The 21,647-nt window shown below is 44.9% G+C and overlaps 1 protein-coding gene and 2 non-coding genes across 3 annotated transcripts; 1 reads left to right on the top strand and 2 right to left on the bottom strand.

Moving 5' to 3' along the window:
- Positions 1–14,644: 14,644 nt before the first annotated feature.
- On the top strand, positions 14,645–14,726 carry trnas-cga (transfer RNA serine (anticodon CGA)). Its single transcript has one exon. It is a non-coding gene; the product is annotated as a tRNA-Ser (tRNA).
- A 1,020-nt stretch (positions 14,727–15,746) lies between these two features.
- On the bottom strand, positions 15,747–15,820 carry trnat-agu (transfer RNA threonine (anticodon AGU)). Its single transcript has one exon. It is a non-coding gene; the product is annotated as a tRNA-Thr (tRNA).
- A 1,597-nt stretch (positions 15,821–17,417) lies between these two features.
- LOC137310893 (zinc finger protein 229-like) lies at positions 17,418–20,848 on the bottom strand. The gene has a single exon (XM_067978443.1). The coding sequence runs from the start codon at positions 20,497–20,499 to the stop codon at positions 19,318–19,320; it is 1,182 nt and encodes a 393-aa protein (XP_067834544.1). The 5' UTR covers positions 20,500–20,848; the 3' UTR covers positions 17,418–19,317.
- Positions 20,849–21,647: the final 799 nt, after the last annotated feature.

Raw genomic sequence — 21,647 nt, 5'->3', positions numbered from 1 at the left:
AAGTTCTGCTTTTCCAGCGGACCAACATCAGTGAAAGGAGCAAGAGTTGGCCATTCAGTCCCTCGAGCCTGCTCCGCCAATCCATAAATTAATGGCTGATCTTCGACCTCAACTTGATTTTTGACCGATCTCCACATCCCTTGAGTCCCCGAGCACCCAAAAATCCATCGATCTCAGTTTTGAAAATACTCAATGGTTCAGCATCCACAGCCCTCTGGGGTACAGAATTCCAATGATTCACAACCCTCTCAATGAAGAAATTATTCCTCATATCTGTCCTAAATGTCCGACTCCTTATCTTGACATTATAACCCTTAGTTCTAGACTCTCCAGCTAGGGGAAACAGCCTCCCAGCATCTACACTGTCAAGTCCTTTAAGAATTTTATATGTTTCAATGAGATCACCTCATTATTCTAAACTCCAGAGAATATCGGCCCATTCTACTCAATCTCTCCTCACAGGACAACCCTCTCACCCCAGGAGTTAACCTAGCCAAACTTTTTAGCACCCACTCTAAGGCAAGTGTATCGTTCCACAAGTAAGGAGATCAAAACTGTACACAGCACTCCAGATGTGGTCTCACCAAAGCCCGATATTGCAGCAAGACTTCCTTATCCTTGTTCTCCAACCATCTCGCAATAAAGGCCAAGATACTATTTACTTTCCTAATTGCTTGCTGCACCTGCATGTTAAATTTCTGTGATCCGTGTACAAAGACACACAAATCCCTCTGAATACCAACATTTCGTAGTCTCTTACATTTTAAAAGATATTCTGCTTTTCGATTCTTCCAACCAAAGTGAATAACCTCACATTTCCCCACTTTATGCTTCATTTGGCACCTTCTAGCCCACTCACTTAACCTGTCTGTATCACTTTGCATCCTCTTTGCGTCCTCCTCACAGCTTACTTTCCCACCTAGTTTTGTATCGTCAGCAAACTTGGACACATTACACTCGGTCCCCTCATCTAAGTCATTAATATAGATTGTAAATATCTGAGGCCCAAGCACTGATCTTCACTGCACCCCACTAGTTACAACCTGCCAACCCCAAAATGACCTGTTTATTCCGACTTCCTGTTTTCTGTACGTCATCAAATCCCCAAACCATGTTAATATATTACCCAGAATCCCATGAGCCCTAATCTTGTTTAACAAACTTTTGTGTGGCACCTTATCGAATGCCTTTTGAAAATCCAAATATTCTGCATCCACTGGTTCTCCCTTATCTACCCTGCTATCTAAACCCTCAAAACCTCTAATAGAGTTTGTCAAACACAATTTTCCCTTTCATAAAATCGTGTTTCATGTGCCTAATCGTATTATCATTTTCTGAGTGCCCTTTTACCACGTCCCTAGTAATAGATTCTAGCATTTTCCCTGCTACTATTGTCAGGCGAAATGGCCTGTAGTTCCCTGTTTTCTCTCACCCTCCTTTCTCGAATTATTAAGTGCCCGTTCAAAGGACACTATTATGGGTACAGTAGTGTAGTGATTGTGTGATTGGACTAGCAGCCGGGAATAATGAGCTCAAATTACACCATGACAAGTTGTGAAATTGACTTCAATAAATCTGGTGCTTCATTAGACAGCACCAGAAAACAAACCGTGGGTTGTCATACGAACCCAACTAGTTCAGGGAAGGGCAACTTGCCACATCTACTCTCTGGCCGACTTATGACTCCTGTTCTGTGCTATGTGGTTGACCCTTATGTCTGCAGGGGAGACCAGCACTAGGGACCATAAATATAAGACAGTCACTAATAAATCCAATAAGGGAATTCAGGAGAAACTTCTTTACCCAGAGAGCGGTGAGAATGTGGAACTCGCAACCACAAGGAGTAGTTGAGGCGAATAGCAGATGCATTTAAGGGGAAGCTGGATAAACACATGAGGGAGAAAGGAATAGAAGGATATGCTGATAGGGTGAGATGAAGTAGGGAGGGAGGAGGCTCATGTGGAGCATAAACACCGGCATAGGCCTGTTGGGCCGAATGGCCTGTTTCTGTGCTGTAATTCTATCTATGTAATTCTATGAATAGAGGGGTTACATTTCTTACCTTCCAATCCACGGGGACCTTTCTAGAATCATGGGAACTCTGGAAGATAAAACCAATGCATCCACTTTCTCTGCAGCCACCTCTTTTAAAACCCTAGGATGTAGGCCATCAGGGCCAATGAATTTGTCAGCTTTTAGTCCCATTAATTTCTCCAGTACTTTTTCATTACTAATCTTAATTGCTTCAGGTTCCTCACTCTCATTAGAACCTTGGTTCCCTAATACTTCTGGTATGATTTTTGTGTCCTCTACTGTGAAGACAGATACAAAATACTTGTTTAACATCTCTTTCATTTCCTTATTCTCCATTATAAATTCTCCTGTCTCTGTCTCCAAGGGACCCATGTTTACTTTCGCTAATCTCTTCCTTTATACATATTTATCTATTTCTTGGTCATCCTTTGCTGATTTCTAAAACTCTCCTAATCCTCAGGCTTACTATTCTTTTTGGCAACATTATAAGCCTCTTTTAACCTAAAATATCATTAATTTCTCCAATTAACCAAGGTTGGACCACTTTTCCGGTGGAGTTTTTAACCCTCAAGGGAATGTAATTTTGTTGAGGAATTATAAATTATTTCTTTAAATGTTCACTATTGCTTGTCTATCATCATATTTTTAATCTAATTTCCCAAACTACCTTAGCCAACTCAATCCTCATAACTACGTTATTGGTTTTGTTTAAATTTAAGACCCTAGTTTCCGACTTAATGACATCACTCTCAAACTTTCGAACTCAATGTGAAATTCTATCATATTATGATCATTCTTCCCCAGAGGATCATTTACTATAAGATTACTAATTAACCCTGTCTCATTACAAAATACTAGATCTAAAATAGCCTGTTCCCTTGTTGATTCCTCGACATATTGATCTAGAAAACTGACTCAAATGCATTCCATCAACATAAAACAGCTTATCTTGAGTTGCTAACATGATGGGATGACTTATAAGTAGAAGACACGGCCAGATCTGCGAGGTGAATGAGATGTTTGCTGAAAACACAGAGAATTAATGAAACCAATCCTTCCCTGCAGAGAGCAGGGAGTTGGAAAGAAAGATGCTGGGCATTGAGAGGCGAAGGATTTTGTCGATAGCAGGATGAATAGACAAAAGGATTTCAACTCCCTTCTTTTCTATACTGATAAATATAGACAAAAATCTCATCTCCGGGCTTCTTTCAGATAATGAATGTCTTAATGCTCAAGGGATCACTGATCCAAGCCCATTATCTCCACTCGCACTCTCCTTCCAATCTTGCACATGATGCTTCGCTTTGAAATTGTGCATTTTTTCACATTGGGATTCCATTTGAAGAAAACATTGCTGTGATCAGCTTGTGCTGTTAAGGAGGTGGAGTACAAGGAGATACATAAAAGGATAATGATAACAGTGACTGTTCAGACACTGTGAGCTACAGTTAAAGGTCGGCAATATTTAAAGTGTCAGGCAGCAGATCTTTTCCAAATCTTGACACAAATGGCAAGAAAACTTAACATGGACTTTGATCAATGTCACGACTTTCAAATAGCAGACATTTTATACAAGGCAAGAAAGATTTACAAGGATGTTGCCTGGACTGTAGAATTTTAGCTATGAGGAAAGATTGGATAGGCTGGGGTTGTTTTCTTTGGAACAGAGGAGACTGAAGGCAGATTTAATTGAGGTGAACAAAATTATGAGGGTCCCAGATAGCGTGGATTGGAAGGACCCACTTCTCTTAGCAGAGAGGTTAATAACCAGGGGCATAGATTTAAAGTGATTGGTAGAAGGTTTAGTGGGGAACTGAGGAGAAATTCTTTCACCCAAGGGTTGTGGGGGTCTGGAACTGACTGCCTGAAAGGGTGGTTGAGGCGGACACTCTCATCGCATTTTAAGAATACTTGAACTGCCGGAAGCTACAAGGCTATGGGCCAAGAGCTGGAAAGTGGGATTAAGCTGGATAGCGCTTTTTCGGCCGGCACAGATATGATGGGCCGAATGGCCTCTTTCTGTACCATGAATTTCTTTGATTCTATGAGTCTAATTAACAGTAAGCAGGGTAGTTCAGTGATCATGAGAACGCTACTGAAGATAAATAACTGCTGGGAACCAAGCAATGTGTCCTTGTAAACCACAGACTGGGGAAGTTCCAGCTCCAGTGACAGAGATGGATCACAACACAGTATAAAAGTGAGGGGATACTGATGTAAGGGACAGTCAGGACTGGAGACACCGGAGATCAAGCTCAGGGTGCCTGAGGTTCCATCCAGCGGGATCATCTCGTGTACACGGGGATTTGCATGTTTACTCTGGTACAGTACAGGAAAGAGAATTTGCTCATATATTTCTCAATAATGTATTAAAGTTGCTGACTCTCAGACTTGTTAATTAATAAGACAATGCATTATTTAGAACCTTCCATCCCTAAGTCTCTCTGCTCCTCTAATTTTAAACTTTGACCATTTAGTGTACATTTCATCTCATTTTTCTTCCTCTCAAAATGTATCACGTCACTTTTCTCTGCATTAAATTTCACCTGCCTGTTTACGAACCTGTGCACATTACAATGAAGTCACAGTTCCCCACGCTGCCAACGTTGAAGTCATCTCGAGATTTTCACCTTGTGTCCCACATACCCAAGCTGAGATCATTCTCTATATTGAGAAGAGCAATGGTCCCAACACTGACCCTGGGAGACACCACTGTTTACATCCCTCCAGTCTGAAGAACATCCATTAACCACTACTCTCTGTTTTCTGCCCTTTACACAACTTCCTATCCACACTGCCGCATTCATTTTAATATCGTGGGTATTAATTTTATCAACAAGCCTCCTGTCCGTCATCTTATCAAACACCTTTTCACAATCCATCAACACAACATCCACTACATTCCCTTTATCAGTAGAATTGAGATATCTCAAATTATGCATGTTGGCTGTTCTTAATTAATGTGTTTTTCTAATAAATGTTGAAATATTTGCTCCACTTCATCTGGTTTCATCTGTTTCAAGCCACAACAGAAAGGTCGAGTTTTCTCCTGGAGCTTAAGATAAATTACTTTTAAAAAATGATGCTTCAGACAATGAGGGATATCTGGACTTAGAACCGCCCATTCAGTGGCGCAACTCCCGCCCCTCACACACTCCGATTGGTTGGAGGACCAACTGTCCGCACAGCCGTCCAGTCAATTTACCATAACAACATAAGAGATAGGAGCAGGAGTAGGCTATTCGGCCCCTCGAGCCTGCTCCGCCATTTAATGAGATCATGGCTGATTTGATTTTTACCTCAGCTCCACTTTCCCGCCCTTTCCCCATATCCTTTGACTCCCTTGCTGATCAAAAATTTGTCTAACTCAGACTTGAATGTATTCAATGACTCAGCCTCCACAGCTTTTTGGGGTAAAGAATTCCAAAGACTCACGACGCTCTGGGAGAAGAAATTCCTCCTCATTTCCGTCTTAAACGGGTGACCCCTTATTCTGAGACTGTACCCCCTAGTTTTAGATTCCCCCATGAGGGGTAACATCCTCTCAGCATCTACGCTATCGAGTCCCCTCAGAATCTTGTCTGTTTCAATTGGATCTCCTCTCATTCTTCTAAACTCCATTGAGTATAGACCCAGCCTCTTCAAACTTTCATCATAAGACAACCCTTTCATACCCGGAATCAACCTAGTGAACCTTCTCTGAACTGCCTCAAATGCAAGTATGTCCTTCCTTAGAACTGTACGCAGTACTCCAGTTGTGGTCTCACCAGCACCCTGTACATTTGTAGCATGACTTCACTGCTTTTATACTCCATCCCCCGAGACATAAAAGCCAATATTCCGTTTGCCTTCCGGATTACCTGCTGCACCTGTATGTTGAATTGTGTCTTTCTTGCACGAGGAAACCCAGATCCCTCTGTACTGCAGCATTTTGTAGTATTTCTCCATTCAAATAAAAAAGCAAAATATTTTTTTCCTCCCAAAGTGGATGACTTCACATTTTCCCACATTATATTCCATCTGCCAATTTTTGCCTATTCGCTTAACCAGGCAACATCCCTTCGCAGACACGTTGTGTCCTCATTGCAACTTGCTATTCCACCTATCTTTGTATCATCAGCAAATCTGGCCACAAGACACTCTGTTCCTCCATCCAAGTCATTGATATACATTGTAAATAATTGAGCCACAGTACTGATCCCTGCAACACCCCACGAGTTATATGAAATGCCTATAAATTTCCGCTCCTCCTATTGGTCCGGATCTCTCCTTAATCGCCAGGCGGGATGAATGGTGAGACTGGCGGTCCCGAGGTGCATTTGGAAAATAAACATAAATTGAACCCTTCAGTTAATAAAACGAAATTAATAAAAGTCACTGAAATGTTTTTTTCTGGAGTTCACCAAATTCGGGGTGGAGGGGGGAGGGCTTCTATGCTGTGTGTTTGTGCCGGTTTAAATGGCTCGAAGCGCTGGGGTTTCAGTTTATTTTATTATCCTTGGTCCAAACGCGCTCTCCCTGCTTCCAATGTCTTTGTTTTTCGGCCTGATATTAAGATCATCAATGGCGGCTGCATCACCCAGCATGCAGCGCGGTTCAGATTGTGCCCTATCTGAATCAGTGGAGCCCAGCGCGCAGGCGCAGTAGTGACTCTTTGTCGGTCAGTGTGTCCTGAGCATGCGCGGCCAGTCGAGGCTGCGGGAGGAGCGCGTTCGGTGCAGGTCAGAGGATCGGAGCAAGAGGCTCAATAAACCCCGGGGCCCGGGTCCGGGCTCAGGCCCAGGCTCAGGCTTTACAAACCCCGAGTGCGGCCCCAGACCCGAATATAAAACAGTGAACATTATCCCCCCCTCACTACCCGCCGGGAAATGAAGGGGAAATGGGGATCGGTCAGGGAGCGTCTGTAAATGAAGGAGAAATGGTGATCGGTCAGGGAGCGTCTGTAAATGAAGGAGAAATGGAGATCGGTCAGGGAGCGTCTGTAAATGAAGGAGAAATGATGATCGGTCAGGGAGCGTCTGTAAAAGAAGGCGTAATGGTGATCGGTCAGGGAGCGTCTGTAAATGAAGGAGAAATGGTGATCGGTCAGGGAGCGTCTGCAATTGAAGGAGAAATGGTCATCACACCATTCACAGCGGGGAGAAACCGTACACGTGTTCTGTGTGTGGACGAGGCTTCAACTGATCGTCCAACCTGGAGAGACACAAGGACACCCAGACCACGGAGAAACCGTGGAAATGTGGGGACTGTGGGAAGGGATTCAATTACCCTTCAGATCTGGAAACTCATCGACGCAATCACACTGGGGAGAGGCCGTTCACCTGCTCCGTGTGTAAGAAGAGATTCACTCAGTCATCCACACTGCTGAAACATCAACTTGTTCACACTGATGAGAGACCTTTTAAATGTTCTGACTGTGAGAGGAGCTTTAAAAGCAAAATTAATCTGCTGACACACCAACGCACTCACACTGGGGAGAGACCATTCTCCTGCTCTGTGTGTAAGAAGAGATTCACTCGGTCATCCCACCTGCTGATACACCAGCGGGTTCACACTGGGGAGAGGCCGTTCTCCTGCTCCGTGTGTGGGAAGAAATTCACTCATTCTTCCACCCTGCTAACACACCAGCGAGTTCACTCCGATGAGAGACCTTTTAAATGTTCTGACTGTGAGAAGAGGTTTCAAAGCAAAAGGAATCTGCTGACACACCAACGCACTCACACTGGGGAGAGGCCGTTCACCTGCTCCGTGTGTAAGAAGAGATTCACTCATTCATCCTCCCTGCTGAAACATCAACTTGTTCAGACTGGGGAGAGACCTTTTGAATGTTCTGACTGCACGAAGAGCTCTAAATGCAGATACAAATTGTGAAGACATCGACACACTCACGTTAGGGAGAGGCCGTTCACCTGCTCCCTGTGTAAGAAGAGATTTACTCGGTCATCACACCTGCTGAGACACCAGCGAGTTCACTCTGATAAGAGACCTCTTAAATGTTCTGACTGTGAGAAGGGCTTTAAAACAAATGATCTGAAACACCAACACACACACTGGGGAGAGACTGTTCACCTGCTCCGTGTGTGGGAAGGGATTCACGAATTCATCCCACCTTCTGAGACATCAACTTGTTCACACTATTGAGTGATCTTTTAATGCAGTAACTTTGAGAAGAGCTTTAAAAGCAGAAATGAACTGCTGACACATCAACTCACGCACATTGTGGAGAGACTGTTCACCTGCTCCGTGTGTGGGAAGGGATTCACTCAGTCATCACACGTGCTGAAACACCAGCGAGTTCACAAGTGACTGCAGGGGTTGGATTCTGCAGTTAATCACATCCAGGACTGAACTACGGTGTTTCGAGTCAGGAAGAACAACGTGTAAGGATTAACCCATTAACAGATAGAATTTAGTATAATTATAATCAATAGTAGAAGTAGAATGAAATGTACTGTGAATCTATGTATCTATAAATGTAAACTGTACTGTGTATTAATATAGAATGAACCATGTAACGTGTGTTCAATAAGAAAGTGCTGGTGGGCCGAGAAGGATGCATGATGGTTATTATAGTCAAGTTTGCAGTTAAAACTAAAAGGATGCTGACAACAGTAAAGTGGGAATGAACAGACCTAAGGGAGGAATGTGCTGTAATAGCATAATGTCTAAAAGACAAGTAGATAAAGGGACTGAAGGTTCATTAAATCAAGGTGTCTCTCAGGCATAAAATGCAGTGAGTGGGGGATAGTTACATAATATAAATTGATTATTTCTCCAGTAAAATGCAGTGAGTGGGGCATAGTTACATAATATAAATTGATTATTTCTCCAGTAAAATGCAGTGAGTGGGGGATAGTTACATAATATAAATTGATTATTTCTCCAGTAAAATGCAGAGTGGAGTGCACACCCACCACGGGTGGCCTCATAAAATGAGGACAATCAGTTCTTCTTTCCTTGGTTAGAGGGTTTTGTGATCTGGGGATTTAGTTCAGTGATAGAGCGCATGTTTTGCATGTGTTGAGGTCCTGGGTTCAACTCTTAGCATCTTCCGAAATAGTTTTTCACCAGAATTACCCACGGAAAGTTGAATGACGCTTTTTGAGCTCAGTGAGTTCCAACTTCTGAGGCTCCACAAGCATTAAATTGTCCCGGAGCGGGACTTCATCTCACGGTCCCCTCAACAGCTCAACTCAAAGCAGCCGCCGACTGAGGGGAATGTGTGACGGTGCAATATCGAGCGAGCAGTCCCAGCTCTTGTTCCTGTTTGACGCTCTGTCATTCTTCCATCTCACTTTATGATTCAGAGGTTGGATTTCAGTCTTGTCACTGACCATTAGCGATTGGGTTTTTTTATTTCCGCAGATTTTTTTTGGAAAGTTCAAAGTAAAGAGGAGCAGAAACCCCGTGAACTGAAGCTGAGGTTGAACATTGTGAACACGCGGGACCGCTGGGCATCTCGATGTCCTGGAGAGACGGAGCAGAAAGCTCACGGCTTCACTTCTAAAGTGTCTGCTTGTTTATTTCTCAGGTATTTTTTGACCCGTGGGGATGTAGCTCAGTGGAAGAGTGCATGCTTTGCATGTATGAGGTCCCGGATTCAATCCCCGGTGTGTCCAAACAAGTTAAATTTAAAATTTTGGATTCAACTGTGAGAATATCATCTGAGACTCGCCTCACATTTGCACACAAGGAGAGACAAGAGTTTCTTCACCTCGCGAAAAACCGAACGCTCCGCACAGAATATAATTCAATGGGAGAGCGCCCACGGTGTTTCAATGGCTCCCATCTCATGGTTGAACAGCTTGCCCAGTGATGGATTATTTCCAGTTTCACAGATTGGGGGGAAGCAGCGGACCGGCGTTCCGACCACAAAGAGGGAGAATAGTCTGGATGTTGGGAGCTTCATCTTTTCCCAGAAAGTACTGAGCATCTGGAATGTATTCCCGGCTGGTGCGGTGCCTGCTGACCCTCTCTGGTGTGGTGGGTGCTGACTCTCTCTGGTGCGGTGGGTGCTGACCCTCTCTGGTGCGGTGGGTGCTGACCCTCTCTGGTGCGGTGGGTGCTGACCCTCTCTGGTGCGGTGGGTGCTGACTCTCTCTGGTCCGGTGGGCGCTGACTCTCTCTGGTCCGGTGGGTGCTGACCCTCTCTGGTGCGGCGGGTGCTGACTCTCTCTGGTGTGGTGGGTGCTGACCCTCTCCGGTGCGGTGGGTGATGACCCTCTCCGGTGCGGTGGGTGCTGACTCTCTCTGGTCCGGTGGGTGCTGACCCTCTCTGGTGCGGTGGGTGCTGACCCTCTCTGGTGCGGTGGGTGCTGACTCTCTCTGGTGCGGTGGGTGCTGACTCTCTCTCCGCCTTTTTTCTGGATTTTTTTCTGGTTTGCAACCGCTCCCGTCATGTCCGTCTGTAACCCCAGATCGTCAAGGTGTTTTTAGTGAAGTGATCTTTAAACACAAAATCCTCACCTGGGGCAAGTCCTGCGTCCGTCTGTAGTGAAATGAGATTCAATGCTGTCTGGGCCTCACCTTGTCCTCCTCCTTTTACATTATTATATTGTCCGCACACAGTGATATGTTTGGTTAAGATGAAAATACAAATTATCCGCTCTGGGCTCCTCCAGTCTCTCTGTGTTTCTCTCTCCTCCTAAACTGACTGACTGTCGGATAATAGTAACTGGTGTCCTCTCCATCCCGTTCTCAACACCCAGACACGACTACTTACTGAATAAATTCAACACTCACAGACAGTCCAGTGTCAGACAGTTACAGACGGTTTCTCTCCACCTTTCCTTACAGGACTGGCGAATGATGAATGCCCCGTCAGACCGGTTGATTTACAGTAAAAGGGACAGTGACCGTCTCACCAATAGCACTGGAGGTCTGTTCACAGACACAGAATCAGTCTTTCCCTTTCTATCAGTGTGTCTATTTTACGCTCAGTAACAGTATCCCGCCTCCTTGTACAGCACGAGGGAGAGAGAAAGATAGACAGACAGAGAGAGACACACAGACAAACAGACACAGTATCAGTCTCACACTTCCCATCAGTGTGTCCGTTTCACACTCAGTAACAATATTCCACCTTCATTTACAGCGCTGGAGAGAGATAAAAACAGACAGGCACAGTATCAGAATTACACTTCCTATCAGTGTCTCTGTATCTCAGTCACAGTATCTCAACTTCATATGCTGCACAAAAGAGAGAGAGAGAAACTGACCTGTAATGTCCTGTTTTCACCCAGTAACAAATTGGAAAATATTTCATTCCAATTGCTATTCCAAGGTGGAGTGACAGAAGATGCAGTCTCATCTCTCACTGATATTATTTCAGAGACAGACACATTATTAATCCCACTCTCAGGGACAGTGTCACACATTTAACCCTCTCTTGCATGTTGTCCCCTCTGCAATCTTGCAGCTCAGGGCCGCTCTGTATTACTCTCAGTGACCGAGAGTTTCACTCCGATTGAAATAAACTGGGACTGTTGCTGCCTGATATTAATCCTACACGATCCCAGCAAATACACCGACTCCCACTTTCCTCCCCCGTTTCTCCAGGATTGGTTTGAGGAATCCTCCCTCCAGTTTCGGAGTCAAACGTCACTTTGTCAGTAAGGGAGCCAAGAATGAACAGAACCCATTGGCTCATTCCACAGCCGCTCACTTTATCTCTGAAAGACTCTTTCCCATCAAAAGAGCCCGAGAGAAACAGCAGGGATGGAAACCTCGAGTTCAATAGTTGGAGATTGTAAAGTCAGTCTGGATTCCAGCGTTAGGCACTGGTGGAATCCCATCTGTTTCCCATTCTGGTGCCTGTTCCTGCACTGCCTGTGGAGCCCATTCCCTCTGACCTTTCCCCCAGACCCACTTCCTTTGCTCAGACAGGCGGGAATGGAGAGATCACGGCCCCCGGGGGAAGGGAGCAAAGAGCAGCCTCGTTACAGCAGCTCATCGCTCCGGGACCGTGTCCGCAGATGGGCTCAGAGATCGGCATTGCGTCCGGGGGAAGGGCAGGGGGAGTCCGGGGGCTGTTTGTAAGAGGCGGAGTGGATCAGGAACTGGTCCCGGAACATGGAGTGAGAGGGGGGAAGGGAGAGGTCATTCTTGGGCTGGGTGTGGACAGGGTGTGTCCAGGGGAAGGGAGAGAGAATGGGAAGAACCTGCTATTAAAACCATTGCTGCTTTCTCTCCCCAAACCAGGAGTGAATGGTCCTGGTTTAGTTCCAGTCTCACCCTGTTTATTGTTATTGGACAGTGAAGAGTGGAAACAGAGCCGGACAGTAAGGAAGTGGGGAGTTATACAAAGAGCATCTATTGCAGGCACCAGGTGAGAAGTGTGAAGGACACAATTTAAACAGCGGCTGTTTAGTTTCGGTTGAACGGTTAGTCCCATGGGAGAGGGGATGAGAAACCTGACCTGGACAAAGGTCCCTGCCCCATCGGGTAGTCCCATTCATGGATCAGTGCAGGGGTTGGGTTGTGTCTGGATGTCACTAAATTGTTGTAAAACAGCCCAACACACCTGGTGTGCAGAAGCTGAGTGCTGCAGTGGAGTCAGACACTGACACTGTTTGTATCACTGGTTTTCATTTGTGGATATTCAAAATGATTATTAACAGATATTAAACTGATAACTACCTCACATGTTCTTGAGTAACGAGAGATAATTTTCTTTCTACAGGCGAATCCTTGAATGATCCAGAATGAATGTGATGTTTCCTCCACCCGAGGCACAAGGAGGAGTGCAGCCAGCTCCTTCTCACACACAGGAGGTACATTATCACCCACCGAGCACAGAGACACAGACAGGTCATCAGTTCCACAGTCTCAGACAGTAGAAGTACTCAGTCCCACACTGATCCCAAGTTCCAGAGACACAATTTCAATCCAACATTCAAACAGAGCGGGTGAGGCAGACACTGTTCCATTTGCCCCGAACTCTGTCCCGCTGACAGGTCGATACAAAAATCCCAGTCCAAAATCACACTCTCAGATTGAAAGGCACTGTGTCAATCTCACAATCGGGCAACATAGCTACGAATTAAATACCAGAGAGAAATCACACATGGTATCCGATTGAAAGGGACAGAATGAATCCCAATAATGTACCTGAGATTCCAATTGAATACTATCCCAGAACTCTCTCACACATGACTTTAATACATGAAATATCCATTCGAAAAGTGAACCATTTGCTACAAATTGCAAACAAATCCAAACTTCACGTACAGTATCGATTGAGAAATACTGAAAGATAGTAAACCTGAGAAACAAATTAGATACCTGTTCAGAATGCACTCGTAGAATGAAATTTAAAGATAGAGTATCAATTCTATTAGTGCAGACTGAGATACACATTATATACCAGTCCAAAAATCTCATACAATATTAGACTGAAAGATACAGTATCAATTCCATTTCTACAGACTGATCTACACATTACAAACCAATTCAAAAATGTCACCTTATCAGTTTGAAAGATTCATTATCATCCACAATCGTACTCACAGAGATGCAGATTTAATAGTGGTCCAAAAAGCACACAAATTATCTGATTAAAACCTCCAACATTAAATCCTAAAGTTCGTCCATATTTACAAATTAAATAAGGAGTAAAACTCTTCAAACATTAAGATATTAAAGCTGAAGTATTGAACGCAATAATGTAATCTGAGAGAATAATTATGTACAGATACAGAATGAAACTCACATTCAGATACAGTACCAGAGACACACAGACACAGAATGAATCCAACACTCACAGATACAGAAGGAATCCCAAACTCACATACAGTACTAGAGACTGACAGACACAGAGTTAATCCCACACTCTCATCAAGTACCAGGGACTGATAGGTACAGTATGAATCCCACACTAACATGCAGTATGAGTAACTGCATATTTAGCATGAATTCAACTCCCACATACAGTACTGGGGACTGTATATAAAGAATGAGTCCCACACTCACATGGAGAAACAGAGACTGACAGATACCGAAAGAATCCCACACTAACACACAGTATGAGAGACTGCCTATAAAGAATGAATCACAAACTCTCACACACACTGCTGACAAGACAGAGAATGAATCCCAAACTCACACACAGTATCAGTGAGTGACAGATACAGAATGAATCCCACACTAACATACAGTACCAGAGACTGACAGACACAAAATGAATCCCACACTCACACACAGTACCAGAGACTGAGAGATACAGAATGAATCCCACTAAACTATCAGGGAATAAGCACAGACCAGGGATCAGGGCCTTTCCCCAGTTAACTATCAGGGAATAAACACAGACCAGGGATCAGGGCCTTTACCCAGTAAACTATCAGAGAATCAGCACAGACCAGGGATCAGGGCCTTTACCCAGTAAACTATCAGAGAGTCAGCACAGACCAGGGATCAGGGCCTTTACCCAGTAAACTATCAGAGAATCAGCACAGACCGGGGATCAGGGCCTTTACCCAGTAAACTATCAGAGAATCAGCACAGACCAGGGATCAGGGCCTTTCACCTGTCGGAGAGAACATTGTATCACAGATCGCTTGTGATAAACCTACACATTCTGATTTACAGCCGTGCATAACAGATGTTTGTAGCTGCGATGGCCGAGTGGTTAAGGCGTTGGACTCGAAATCCCCTGGGGATTTCCTGCGTACGTTCGAATCCTCCTCGCAGCGCGACTTCTTAAAGTTATGTTTACTGCTCAAATAACGATGAACTGGAGTTGACGAACCGTATTCCCTCTCTCAGAGACTCTCCAGCGCGGCTTATGCTTTTAATTCGGAGCCCAATGGTCTCTTGCAAAATTGCGAGACACGTGAAGGAATCTCTCCCAAGCTCCATCTTAAATTCTGCCCGTTCGCAGAACTTGACATTGATCCTATTTCTTCCTATACTTTGATCCCACCTTGTCTCTGTCTCTTGACTCGCTGTGTTTTTCCCTCATGGACTTCTCAGGCTTCGTTGAACGGCCACGGATGATCGAACCTGGAACACCGGCAGTGAAGGGTAAAGATGGAAAGACTGAGACGGGGGGAGTGGCGAGAGGGTGGATTTGGAATTCCTGAGTGACCGCACTGTGAATTTTCCAGATCTGCTTGGAGCACCAATCCCTTCAATTCATCACTTACAGGGACAATTCGATACCCGGTTTCTTTTCCCTGAGCTTGGCGAGATCTTAAAAATTGAAAGCGACCAATATCAGAGCGAACCTCATCACCGACATGATCACAGATACAGAGCGGCCACACTCTGCTTCAGTGAGGGGAAAACCCAGAGCGGTTTCAAGGTTGAATGTAATTGGAAGCAAAGCTCGTTCAATGAAAGTGCAGGTCATTGAGGTGCCTTTAAAGTCCTGATTGTTTGAACTGAATTTCTTTCAAAAGCGCTTGAGATTCAGGTGGAGTGATTTGGGGACTCCTTTTCCCTCTTCTCAAAACTTTGAACCGCAGATCAAGATCCAAAGTCCAGGGCTAAATTAGGGTTTCTCCAGGGTATGAAACATCGAATCAAGAATTATACCCCGACCTCAACGAGCCCAGAAACAAGAACGTGTCACGGACACATTCTCTGAGAGGGCTGTCTGTATGATGAAAAGGCATTTTTGAAAAGACCTCCTGATCAGTTCCGTGTTGGATCCTGAACAAAACACAGCACTGTGTGCTTCTCAAATTCACTAAACACCACGAATTACACAAAGGCACCGCTGGGAGTTGAACCCAGGATCTCCTGTTTACTAGACAGGTGCTTTAACCAACTAAGCCACGGTACCAATTCATGGTAGTGTTTCCCACCTCCTCTCATTAATATCTATCAGCTACACGTCACATTCTGTTGTGGGTTCAGACTGTTTGATCTTTGTCTATTTCACTTGCCCGTTTCCCTGTGAATCCCGATACTGACTGCGTTTCAGGCTGTGTTTATCTTTCTGTGTCCATCAGTGCTTTGATACACGAATGAATATTTGTGCTTGTGTTTGTTTGTTACTTTAAATAAATTAGGGATGGACAATTCTCGCTCTGACACTGAAGAACTAATTGAGCAAATTTCACAGTGAAGTGTTGTTTATTGTGGTGCTGAAACTAAAAAAAATCGTAAAAGGTGCAAAGAGAGAAAACGAGAAAAACTTGTGAATGAAATTAAGGACAACTTTCAAGGTTTTTACACGTATATTAAGAGAAAGAAGGGTGACTAAGAGTAATGTGGGCCCCTTAAAGACAGATGGAGGTGATATTGCAATTGAAAATCAGGAAATGGCAGACTTGCTAAATCCTCACAGAAAAGCATGAGGATAATAAACCAGAGACACGAGGAAAACTGAAAATAAATCAAGGGGATTCAGTGTCAGTAAAATAATGGTATTGGAGAAAACAATTAGACGAAAGATAGACAAATCTCCAGGACCTGATGTTTACCATCCCAGGGGACTAAGGGGAATAGGTGAGGAAATTGTACATGCTTTAGTCATGATCGTTCAAAACTCTCTTGATTCAGGAATTGTTCCATGGATTGAAAAATTTCAAATGTCATTCCATTATATATGAAGGGTAGGAGAGATAAAGCAGGAAATTATAGACCGATTCGTCTGACGTCTGTTGTGGGGAAGTTACCAGAATCTGTTATTAGGGAAAGAATGACTGAGCACTTGGATAAACATGAATTGATTAGAGTCAGCATGGATTTGTAAAGTGTAAGTCAAGTCTAACGAAACTAGTTGAACTTTTTGAAGATGTAACTAACGTGGTGAATAATGGAGTGTCTATGGGTGTTATGTGTACATTGACTTCCAGAGGCATTCGTTAAGGTTTAACATCAGAGACTGTTAACAGAAATGAGAACATGTGGAATTCAAAGCAACCCATTGACATGGGGAGGGAGTTGGTTTGGAGGTAGGAGACAGAGAGTAGGGTTAATGGGTATGTACTCAAATTGACAGGATTTGATTAGTGGTGTCCCCCAGGGATCTGTATAAATGAGGCAGATAAAGGAATAGAGAGCCGGATATCCAGGTTTGTCGACGACACCAAGTTAGGGTGCACAGTGAGTAGTGTAGATGGGAGCATAAAGTTATAAAGGGAAATTGATAGATTCAGTGAGTTGGTAAAACTGTGTCAGATGGAACTTACATAGAATTACATCGAATGTACATCACAGAAACAGGCAATTCGGCCCAACCAGACTATACCGGTGTTTATGCTGCAGACGAGCCTCCTCCAACCCCTCTTCATCTAACCCTATGAGCAAACCCGAATATTCCTTTCTCCTCCATGTGTTTATCTCACTTCACCGTAAATGCATCCATGATATTCGCCTTAACTACTCCGTGTGGGAGAGAGCTGCACATTCTAACGCCTCTCTGGATAAATATGTTTCTCTTGAATGCCAGATTGGATTTATTGATGACTATTATATTCATGGCCCGAAGTTCTGACGTCCCCACTCCCAAAAGTACAAACACCTTATCTACATCTGACCGATCAAACCCTTGCATAATCTTAAAGTCCTGTATCAGGTCACCCTCAGCCTTCTCTTTTCGATACAAAAGAGCCCCAGACTGTTCAAAGTTTCAATCTGGGGAAATGTGAGGCCATCCACTTTGGCCCGAAGCAAGATAAATCAGAGTATTTTCAAAATGGTGAGAAGCCAGGAACTGTGGGTGAGCAGAGATACTTCGGGAAATCACGAAGAGTTGGCAGACAGGTGCAAAAAATAATTAAAATGGCTAATGGAATGTCGGCCTTTATCTCAAGGGAACTGGAATTCAAAAGGGTGGAAGTTATGTTAGAATTCTATAAACTCTGCTAAGGCCACATTCAGAGTACGGCATTCAGTCCTGGGCACCAGACCTCAGGAAGGATATATTGGCCTTGCAGGAGGTGCAGCGCAGAAAGACCAGAATGATACCGGGGCTAAAATGTTTAAATTATGAGGGCAAGTTGCGTGGACAAGGTTTGTATTTCCTCGTGTATCGAGGATTAAGTGGTGATGTAATTCAGGTGTTGAAGGTGATTCAATGATCCAATGGTGGGTGTGTGAGTTGGTGCTGAATCGGTCCCCTTCAGTGAAGAGAGGGTCAGCGGGCGCCTGACAGACACGGCTCGGAACGGGACTCGCTTCTCTCCGGCGGCAGCGGCTGGTTTAGAGAGATCTCTCTGTCTGCTGCTGTTACTCCGCCTCCCGCACTCTGGGAGAACCGCGGAGCTCGGTCCTCATTTTTCTCTTATGGATCCGGCTCCATCCGTTTACTGTTGACGGGAGTGCGTCTGAAACCAAGTCAGTCAGAAGCGGGTGCAAATCACAACATAGGCACAGGCCCAAGGACTGGGGACTGGTTTGATATTGGGTCCTTTTTAAGGGATAGGCTGTAGAATGTTTGTATAATAATAATGATCAGAATTAACTTTGATACAATGAAGTTTTTCTCAGTTATTTCCCATTTCCACCCTCACCAGTTTTATACAGTAACAGGTAACAATGTTTGAGGGATGTGATGTCCAGTGTTGGTGGAATCAGTGTAATTTAACTTGATACATTGAAGAATCTCTTGTCCATCCCAGGCTCTTACCTTAGGTTTAGACCCTCACCTAGTTTAAAATCGGTCACTCACTGATATAAATAAACCAGTAACAATCCCGAAACCTCAGCGGGGATATTTGTTCCGATACTTAGTGACGGTCCCAATTTCCACTGAAATTCTCAATCAGCAAATCCCAGAGGCTGTTTCGGGTTTGACAAACTGTGAAACAGATTGTTTTAAAAGCCGGAAAGAGGGAAAAACTGGTGGTTGATATGAAGTGTTATACATTATCTCTTTCTGTTTCAGATTTACAATTTCTCTTTGTGTGTTACTGACAGGAGAGGCTATAACGGAGCCCAGTGACTGGGTAACGAGCTGCACTGAGTCATTGGCCTGTGTTACAGACCGGCTCGTTGGACCTGCTCATTTCGTGAACTCGCTGGTGTCTCAGCACGTGTGATGACTGAGTGAATCCCTTCCCACACACGGAGCAGGTGAACAGTCTCTCAACCAATGGGCATGCGTTGATGTGTCAGCAGTTCATTTCTGCTTTTAAGCTCTTCTCACAGTCACTGCATGAAAAGGTCACTCAATAGTGTGAACAAGTTAATGTTTCAGAAGGTGGGATGATCGAGTGAATCTCTTCCCACACACGGAGCAGGTGAAAAGTCTCTCCCCAGTGTGAGTGCGTCAATGTCTCAGCAGTTCGTTTCTGATTTTAAATCTCTTCCCACAGTCAGAATATTTGAAGGTCACTCAGTGTGAACTCGCTGGTGTTTCAGCAGGGTGGATGACCAAGTGAATCCCTTCCCACACACTGAGCAGGTGAACGGCCCCTCCCCAGTGTGGGTGCGTTGGTGTGTCAGCAGATTAAATTTGCTTTTATACCTCTTCTCACAGTCAGAACATTTAAAAGGTCTCTCATCAGTGTGAAGTCGCTGGTGTGTCAGCAGGGCCGATGAATGAGCGAATCCTTTCCCACACACGGAGCAGGTGAACGGCCTCTCCCCAGTGTGAACTCGCTGGTGTGTCAGCAGGGTCGATGAATGAGCGAATCCCTTCCCACACACGGAGCAGGTGAACGGCCTCTCCCCAGTGTGAACTCGCTGGTGTGACCGAAAGTGTGATGACTGAGTGAATCCCTTCCCACACACGGAGCAGGTGAACGGCCTCTCCCCAGTGTGAGTGCGTTGGTGTTTCAGCAGTTCAATTTTGCTTTTAAAGCCCTTCTCACAGTCAGAACATTTAAAAGGTCTCTCATCAGTGTGAACTCGCTGGTGTGTCAGCAGGTTGGATGACTGAGTGAATCCCTTCCCACACATGGAGCAGGAGAACGGCCTCTCCCCATTGTGAACTCGCTGGTGTGTCAGCAAGGTGGATGAATGACCGAATCCCTTCCCACACACTGAGCAAGTGAACGGCCTCTTCCCAGTGTGAACTCGCTGGTGTGACAGAAAGTGTGATGACCGAGTGAATCCCTTCCCACACACGGAGCAGGTGAACGGCCTCTCCCCAGTGTGAGTGCGTTGGTGTTTCAGCAGTTCAATTTTGCTTTTAAAGCTCTTCTCACAGTCAGAACATTTAAAAGGTCTCTCATCAGTGTGAACTCGCTGGTGTGTCAGCAGGTTGGATGACTGAGTGAATCCCTTCCCACACACGGAGCAGGTGAACGGCCTCTCCCCAGTATGAGTGCGTTGGTGTTCCAGCAGATTCCTTTTGCATTTAAACCTCTTCTCACAGTCAGAACATTTAAAAGGTCTCTCATCAGTGTGAACTCGCTGGTGTGTCAGGAGGCCGGATGACTGAGTGAATCCCTTCCCACACATGGAGCAGGTGAACGGCCTCTCCCCAGTGTGACGGCGTCGATGAGTATCCAGCTCTGAAGGGTAATTGAATCCCTTCCCACAGTCCCCACATTTCCACGGTTTCTCCATGGTCTGGGTGTCCTTGTGTCTCTCCAGGTTGGACGATCAGTTGAAGCCTCGTCCACACACAGAACACGTGTACGGTTTCTCCCCGCTGTGAATGGTGTGATGTTTTTTCAGGCTGTGTAACTGGTTAAAGCTCTTTCCACAGTCAGTGCACTGGAACACTCTCACTCGGGTGTGTGTGTCTCGGTGCTTTTCCACTCACACTGATGTTTGAAATCTTCTCCCACGGATAGAACAGACAAACATTTCTCCTTCCACATTCAAAGGCCGATGATATTCAGGTCCTGATGAATCGAGTGACTCTGTCAGATCTTGACGTGATCTTTGGTTTGAGTTTCCCTCTGTAAATCCTCCCCTGTAAAAGGAGTTGAAAAAAGTTATCACTGTAAGTACAGGATAGAAATTCAGATCAGATAACTCTACTTTCTATGGAACATTATTTCCTCTCTCATTACTCAAAGCTGAAACTCCCCTGTCCCACACACTCTCCCTCCTCCCTGTGCTGAAATCCAAACCCATCGCATCATCTTTCAGTGGCCCTAAACCGTGATTGAAAGGGTGAGAGAGTGAGTGTGAGAGAGTGAGTGTGAGAGAGAGAGTGTGAGAGAGAGAGAGTGTGAGAGAGAGACAGTGAGAGAGAGAGACAGCGAGAGAGAGAGACAGTGAGAGAGAGACAGTGAGAGAGAGAGACAGTGAGAGAGACAGTGTGAGAGAGTGAATGTGAGTACAGCAGTGGGCTCGGTGTGGAGAATGAAGTGGGGCAGGTGGAGCATGTTTCATTGGGGCAGCAGTGATCATAATCTCATTCGGTTCAGAACAGTTATGGAAAAGGACAGGGGACAGTCAAATGTGAAAATTCTGAACTGGATGAGGGCGAATTTCATGAGTTAAAAAGGGATCTTGTCCGTGTGGATTGGAATCAAAAATTGGCAGGCAGAACAGTAATTGAACAATGGGAGGCCTTCAAGGAGGAGTTGGTTTGGGTACAGAGTAGACAGATTCCCACGAGGAGGAAACGAACAGCATCCAAAGCTCGAGCTCCCTGGATGACTGAAGATACAGAGATCACCATTTCTCCTTCATTTACAGACGCTCCCTGACCGAACAACATTTCTAATTCATTTACAGACGCTCCCTGACCGATCACCATT

This window comes from Heptranchias perlo, unplaced genomic scaffold, assembly GCF_035084215.1.
Source record: "Heptranchias perlo isolate sHepPer1 unplaced genomic scaffold, sHepPer1.hap1 HAP1_SCAFFOLD_289, whole genome shotgun sequence".
In the NCBI taxonomy this organism is placed as follows: domain Eukaryota; kingdom Metazoa; phylum Chordata; class Chondrichthyes; order Hexanchiformes; family Hexanchidae; genus Heptranchias; species Heptranchias perlo.
This window is presented reverse-complemented; position numbering and strand designations above follow the sequence as displayed.

Coding starts and splice junctions, on each gene's coding strand:
- LOC137310893 (XM_067978443.1), bottom strand. CDS start 20,499: ATGGAGAAACCGTGGAAATGTGGGGACTGTGGGAAGGGATTCAATTAC.